General features: G+C 37.4%; 1 protein-coding gene across 3 annotated transcripts; it reads right to left on the minus strand.

Moving 5' to 3' along the window:
- Positions 1-2387: 2387 nt before the first annotated feature.
- On the minus strand, positions 2388-5956 carry LOC107635699 (receptor-like kinase TMK4). Of its 3 annotated transcripts, none has more exons than XM_016339251.3 (3): positions 4552-5956; positions 3856-4413; positions 2388-3662 (listed from the first exon to the last, which is right to left on the minus strand). In XM_016339251.3, exons 1-3 carry the CDS (start codon positions 5684-5686, stop codon positions 2467-2469), a joined length of 2889 nt encoding a protein of 962 aa, XP_016194737.1. In that variant the 5' UTR covers positions 5687-5956; the 3' UTR covers positions 2388-2466. The 3 variants fall into 3 exon arrangements, with proteins under 3 accessions (XP_016194737.1, XP_088339756.1, XP_016194736.1); XM_088483630.1 differs by having other exon boundaries at positions 3856-4086; positions 4552-5942; XM_016339250.3 differs by having other exon boundaries at positions 3856-5942.
- Between the last annotated feature and the right edge of the window lie 837 nt (positions 5957-6793).

Below are 6793 nucleotides of genomic sequence, written 5' to 3' on the forward strand. Positions count from 1 at the left end.
AAGAGTTCGAGATCCATTTCCATAGATGGGAACTATTAAAAACGAACTTAGAAATGAGTGCCCTTTTATTTCTCTCATACAAAACCCAAAAGTGAGACAATATTCACGTGCAAATGGTTTACTGATACTAACAACTTCATTTTCGAATTATTCTCCACTCCCTCTTCATTCACTTTTCACTTTCACTGCAACAAGAGAACCATCAGCTAACTTCCATTCTTCCACGACACCATATCCTTCCTTGCCTAATTGATCACAAAATGAATTTGTGATTCTCTTCACTTCTGAATAATTATGTGATTCATTGAATATTACGTGAATTAAATAGAAAAACATGCGTCAGATTTAATTACCTTATGGCAAATATAATAAATCTTGCGAATTCCAATGGATCAGGGTGAGTAAAAAGTAGCTGTTAATGAAGTAATGCACAGTGTTTTCCCGTAAACTATCAAGAATTATGTTTAATCTAAGTCATCCAAGTGTAACTGAAATTGCTGCTTTTAATATTGATTGATAAGTCACTTTCTTAGTTAAATCTCCTCCCTCTTTGATAAGTCACTTTCAACCCGGTATCACCGGTTCTTAATTCACAAACCTGTAACTAGAAACTATAAAATTAAAGCATATCAGATTCATAAATTAATTTAATTTTAATTGGATTTATAAGAACCTCTCTTTCTATAAGTACTAATAGGCATTTTGAGGCAATGAGTAATAGCTCAAATGACATAGTCTCCCTATACTCAATTAAGAGGTTGCGGGTTCGAATCTTCTATCTTTGGTAAAAAAAAAAAAAAATAGGCATTTTGAGTATTTCTTGCTTAACTTACACACCACCATCTACTCGTCCATATACATATTCAACTCATTGAAACTTAAATGAAATATAATTTATTCTATATATATATTTATTATCTGTCCATGTGTTGATAAAAATGCATTAAAAAAAAAAACCTCATTCAAACATAGCTTCACAGAGGAATTCAATACCAACCTGTCTTTGAGGTATCAGCTTATACATTGCTTCAATTCAAGCAACGGATTGTTTTGCAATCAAATAGTGTGAGAAGTGACTCATTCCCTGCAATTGTTTTTACTATTTTTAAGAGTTAAATCTCAAAGTGGTCCGAGATTCACGGTTTGCACCAATTTAGTTCCTGACTTACCAATTGCACCATTGGGCAAATTAATGAACGCCGGCAGTGACCTGGCACTAGAAGCCACGCCCGCCCAACCTTCTTTCTTTCTTCACTTCTTCTCTGAAACCCAGCCCAGCCCGCAGACCTCCACACCAGCCTTCTGTCCGTCCGTCCGTCCCTACCGCCGGCGACCACCGTCGCTAACCCTCCCTCCTCCCTTCTTCCTTTTCTTTCTTCCCTATTTCTCCATTTCTTTCCTCCTGTACGCAACACCCCTGTTCGTGGCGCCACCTATGTCTGCACCTTCCAGTTCCGGTGAAAACCACCAGCGGCGGCGAAACTCTGTGCCACTACGACACTACCTCCGCTCCTTACGCTATCTTCTTTTTTCACTCCTCAACGCAGGTTCCATTCCATCCTCTGTGTCTGTTTCTTTTTTTTTCTAATTATTTTTTTTTATTTCAGTGCCTTTTGATTCTGCTTTTACTGATCTTGTTAGACTTAGGATAGTTGATTATTTGTGTTTCTGGACTGAATGTGTATTGGCTGGTTGAAATTTTTGGGTTGATTGATGCTTACATTAAATTGAAATTGCTGTTTATGAATCCTGCATACAACCTGTTCGATAAATTGCCTGAAAGTTAAATCTTATGTCTGATCATCATAGGCTTCAAATTTTGTTTTCATTAGGCATTGTAACTCATATTGTGCAGTTTTCTATAAGTTTTTATGATGATTTAGATTGAATTTTGGTTATGCACTTGGTGAATGTTCTTGCTTAACACCAAATTGAACTAAAATAGTAGAATTCATTCCTTGTTTAGTGTTATATGTTAAGTGCATACAGAGTTAGCAAGTGAATTGATGATATTGCGTATCCCTGTAGTTGTTGAACATAAATGATCATATACACAATCACACGACGATGCCATGCTAGAAATTGGGATTAAAACTAGGTATAGGGACCACATTGGGTCAAACAGTTTCAATTGCCACCTCAGCTTGCCGTTATCTACGCCAGCGTGGCTTCTCAGTGCCAGGTCACTGCTGACGTTCATTAATTTGCCCGGAAATGTGGCTAGGGACAACCTTGGTGCAATTTTTACAAAGTCAGGGACATAAATAGTGCAATTGGTAAGTCAGGGACTAAATTGGTGCAAACTGTAAATCTCAGGAACCACTTTGGAGTTTAACTCCTATTTTTAATAGAAGGAATGCAAGGGCCAAAAAGGAGAAAGAAAAAAGTTATGGAAAGCAATATATGTCTCATAAGGGGAAAATGCATGCAAAACTACAATCACAATGAGTATTACTTACATTACATTTATTTTGCAAATTTTGAATTATTGATGGAAATAGTCTCCTCAACAATCTCAGAATCCTCCTCATCTGTACTGTTATAGGAGATTCGTGAAAACTGTGAGATAGACATTTGAGGAGAATATAAGACAGGTTTTGGAGGATATGGCACTGACTGAAGTGGTCCTTCTAACATTTCTACTACTTTGTTTATTGATGGTCTATCCAATGGATTTGTTTGAATGCACCATAAACTCACCAAAGTAATTTTCTTTATCATATCATTTTCTTCTTCAGTAGTGGACAAACCCCGTCCAAGGATATTTTGCTCTTCGAGATCCTTGTAAATCCAATCTGGAAAGTACATTTCATTGGTAAGTGATCCGCCGGTGTCGTAGTTCTTTCTACCTCCCACCAATTCAAGAATCAACATTCCATAACTATACACATCAGATTTGTGAGAAACTTTACCAAAGGTTCGGCTAAATACTTCTGGTGCAATGTATCCAGGAGTTCCTCTTGTACCTTGTATAGATACAATACTCTCTTTCTTTTTGCATATTTTTGCCAATCCAAAATCAGCAATTTTTGGACAAAAATCTTCATCTAACAGAATATTTTGAGGTTTAATATCAAGATGCAAAATTTTTGTCGCACATCCTCGGTGCAAATATTCTAATCCTCGTGCAATACCAATTGTAATTTGAAATAATGTATTCCAATCCAAAATACAAATAGCATTGGGAGATTCTTGTTTATAGATAAACTTATCCAAAGAACCATTTGGCATGAATTCATAGATGAGTGCCCTTTTATATTTTTCATAGCAAAATCCCAACAGCGAGACAATATTCATATGAGAAGTTCTACCAATACTAGCTACCTCATTCAGGAATTCCTCCCCACTTCCGCTAGATTCGGTCAACACCTTCACTGCTACTGGACAACCATCACTTAAGCATGCTTTGTATACAATGCCATATCCTCCTCTTCCTAATTTATCACGAAATGAGTTTGTCATGCTTTTCACTTCAGAATAACTATATCTCCTTAACATCAAAGATCCATAAATTTTCATAAATTCTTCAAATTCATTATCAATAAATGGTCCTGTTTTCTTCCACAAAATCCATTGTAAGAAGCTAAGACACCTCTTTCGGTTACAAATAACTATAACCAAGGAAACAAGACCTCCAATACCTGCTGCTGCTGCTATTGCGCCTGCATGCTTGAAATGAAAAGTATAATTACAAACAGCGACTTTTATCCATAAAAGAAAGCCCTACAACTATAAAACTGATACTGCATTGTAAGTTCATATATACACACACACTCACAGACTCATATATACTTGCAAACAAGCTAAACATGCATACATAGACTGATGCACAATGCAAATAGATCATTAGTGTACCTTTGATCCAAGCAGGTGGATTTCTCTTGAACAAAGGGTTACCTTCAGTATTCAGGTATACTCCACGTGAGAAATGGGGAATTTTTCCTGATAAGTTGTTGTGGGAGACATCGAGATTCTTGAGCTGATGAAGAGTGGTCAAGTTTTCAGGTATTGAACCTTTTAAATTGTTACCACTCAGATACAAGTTTTCCAAATGAGTTAATTTACCAAACGCACCCGAGATAGTTCCTGTCAAATTCTGCCTTGTCAAATTCACGGTTGTAATCATAGTCGCAGTACATGCAACAAAACTCCAATTATGACATGGATTATTTCCTCGCCATGAACTGGCCAACAAATAAGGATATCCAAATGCAGATGCAATTTCAAGCAAAATGGTAACTCTCTCGTCACAAGGATCAAAGTTGTCTCGACAAAAGGCATCGGTGGTGTTATCTCCAACATTCGTACTCTCGGTAATTACGGAAAAGATAGGCATAGGGCCCTGAAAAAAGTTGTTGTTCAAAGTAACAGTTTGCAGGTTCCTGAGATTTATCAGAGAATGTGGAATGACACCTGTAAATCGATTGTGCGCAAGTCGTAAATCTTGTAAAGCGGTACAACGAGACATGTCAGGGATATATCCATCAAAGGAGTTCCCCTGAAGCCACGCCTCAGACAAATCGATCATATTTGAAAGGACATCCATTGTACCTGAAAATCCTTTGCCCTTCTGGTCGTTGAGGTGCAATGTGGTAATCTTATTGGGTCTTCCAAAAGACTCAGGCAAGACACCGGTGAGGCTGTTGTTGGAGAGCAGAAGAGTCTCCAAACTTGGCAATGAGTCAAATATTTCTGGTAGAGAGCCCATGAGATTTGTAGCAACAAGATTGAGCTCTTGTATTTTTGTGGACTGAATCAAGTCGGGGAAGGTCCATGGTCTGAGGTTGGTGTTGTTGGCCAAAGAGAGGACATTCAAACTGGTTAGGTTGTGGAAGCAACCCTCAGGGATGGAGGAGAGGTTGTTGTTAGAGAGTGAGACTAGGTTCAAATGTGGGAAGAAATGAGACAAGTATGGTAGGGATCCCATGAGATTTGTAGCCTCGAGGTCGAGGTGGTAGAGTTGCAATGAGGAATGAGTCAAATCGAGGGGGAAGGTCCATGGTGAGAGGTTGGTGTTGTTGGCCAACTGGAGACTAGTCAAACTGGTTAGGTTGTGGAAGCAACCCTCAGGAATGGAGGAGAGGTTGTTGTTAGAGAGATAAAGATACTCCATAACTGGGAAGGAATGGGATATGTTTGGTGGTAAGGAGCCTTTGAGATTTGTAGAAGACAGGTCGAGGGTATGGAGATGGGAGGAGTGAGCAGTCAAATCGGTAGGAAAGTTCCATGGTGGGAGGTTGGTGTTGTTATTCAAGCTCAAGTGCCGCAAACTAGTAAGACCATGGAAGCAACCATGAGGGATGGTGGTGAAGTTGTTGTTGTCGAGGTACGCTACTTGGAGGAAAGAGAGGTTGGCGAGAGAGGGAACAGGCCCACTCAGATTATTGTCGGAGAGATCGAGATATGTGAGTTGGGAGAGGGAGTCGTTGAGGCCTGCAGGAACTGTTCCCGTCAGTGACATTGAATTGATAAAGATCTGTTCAATCCTTCCACTTTGATTGTTGCAAGCCACGCCTATCCAGTCGCACACGGGCTTCGTGTTGGACCAGGCAGGGGGTTTGAGTGCATTCATAAGCTTCAACATGTATGCAGCTTCTCGTTCATCAGAAAGGACAGAGGTCATGAAGAAGAGCACAAGAGTATAAAAGCCAATAATAATTTTGGATTCTGATTTAAGGTATGCCATCGGAGCAAGCAAGTAGCAATAAACTTAGATGATGTTATTACAAAACTCGTTATAATTCTATCTATCTGCCTTGCTTTACTGCACACCTCTCTCGTAAAAGACTTATTCAAACATGAACCCAGTAAAATGATTACATCTCATGAATGTAATAGAATGTTGAAGCTCAATAATACATCACCAACACCATGCCAAATATTATATGAATCAAATAATGTTACCTACATACAATAGAATTTGAGTAGGAGAACGAGGGATAATATGCCAATTGCCAGCCAGAGTAACTGGGAATATAGTACTAAAAAAATGACTAATGTTAGGTGAAGGTACACTTTAATTCGTTGCCATTCAAAGCTAACCTAGCTGCTTCTTTTGGACTAAATGTACCCACTAACGTTAGTGGTCTCTAGCATAAAACAACCAATCAACCATGGTCTCTGGATTTGTTATTGTTATTTTATACCACGCATGCAACATGTGAAGATCATCGATTTCTACAGATTTTATAACAAAAATCCTATTTATACACTAAAATCAATCATCAATATATTTATATATAGATATATACGTGGTTTAATTTATTTTTAATGTATATTTGTATTCTAATATATATTTTACACTAATAAGTAATAACTAACTTTGATGACTGATTTTAATATACACATAACATAGTTATTCTCATCATGCATGCACTAACAAAAACATAGAGTGATATATTAGCCTCTAAAATATTAGATATGCTAGATAATTTAGTACTTCATAAAATAAAAAGAACAAATTATTCTTTTAAAGAGTCTTAAATAAATATGTTTAAACAGGATAAATATGGTTTACATAACTCTTCTATTTATAGATCCTCACATTTGGATAATTATAGCTAATAAATTTAATATCATCAATTATTCCTCATCTCAATCAAACATCAAAATCATCACCAATTGTCACAGCATTTCTCTCTTTTGCTTCATTTGATTCTTGGGAGTCATCTTTTACCGTGGTCATTGAATTGACTCATCATCCATGTTGCTGGAAGATATATATGAAATTTGTAATGGTAGACTTGAAGTAGGATATAAGAAAGGCTTAAAAAGAAATGGTATTAAGTGTAGT

The sequence above is a fragment of the Arachis ipaensis genome, chromosome B4 (genome assembly GCF_059453495.1).
Source record: "Arachis ipaensis isolate K30076 ecotype BB chromosome B4, ASM5945349v1, whole genome shotgun sequence".
NCBI classification, from domain to species: domain Eukaryota; kingdom Viridiplantae; phylum Streptophyta; class Magnoliopsida; order Fabales; family Fabaceae; genus Arachis; species Arachis ipaensis.

Excerpts from the sequence above, each read along its gene's own strand:
- LOC107635699 (XM_016339250.3), bottom strand. The coding sequence starts at position 5,686 with ATGGCATACCTTAAATCAGAATCCAAAATTATTATTGGCTTTTATACT. Across the intron at positions 3,663-3,855 it reads TCCACCTGCTTGGATCAAAG|GCGCAATAGCAGCAGCAGCA; the intron begins GTACACTAATGA and ends TCAAGCATGCAG.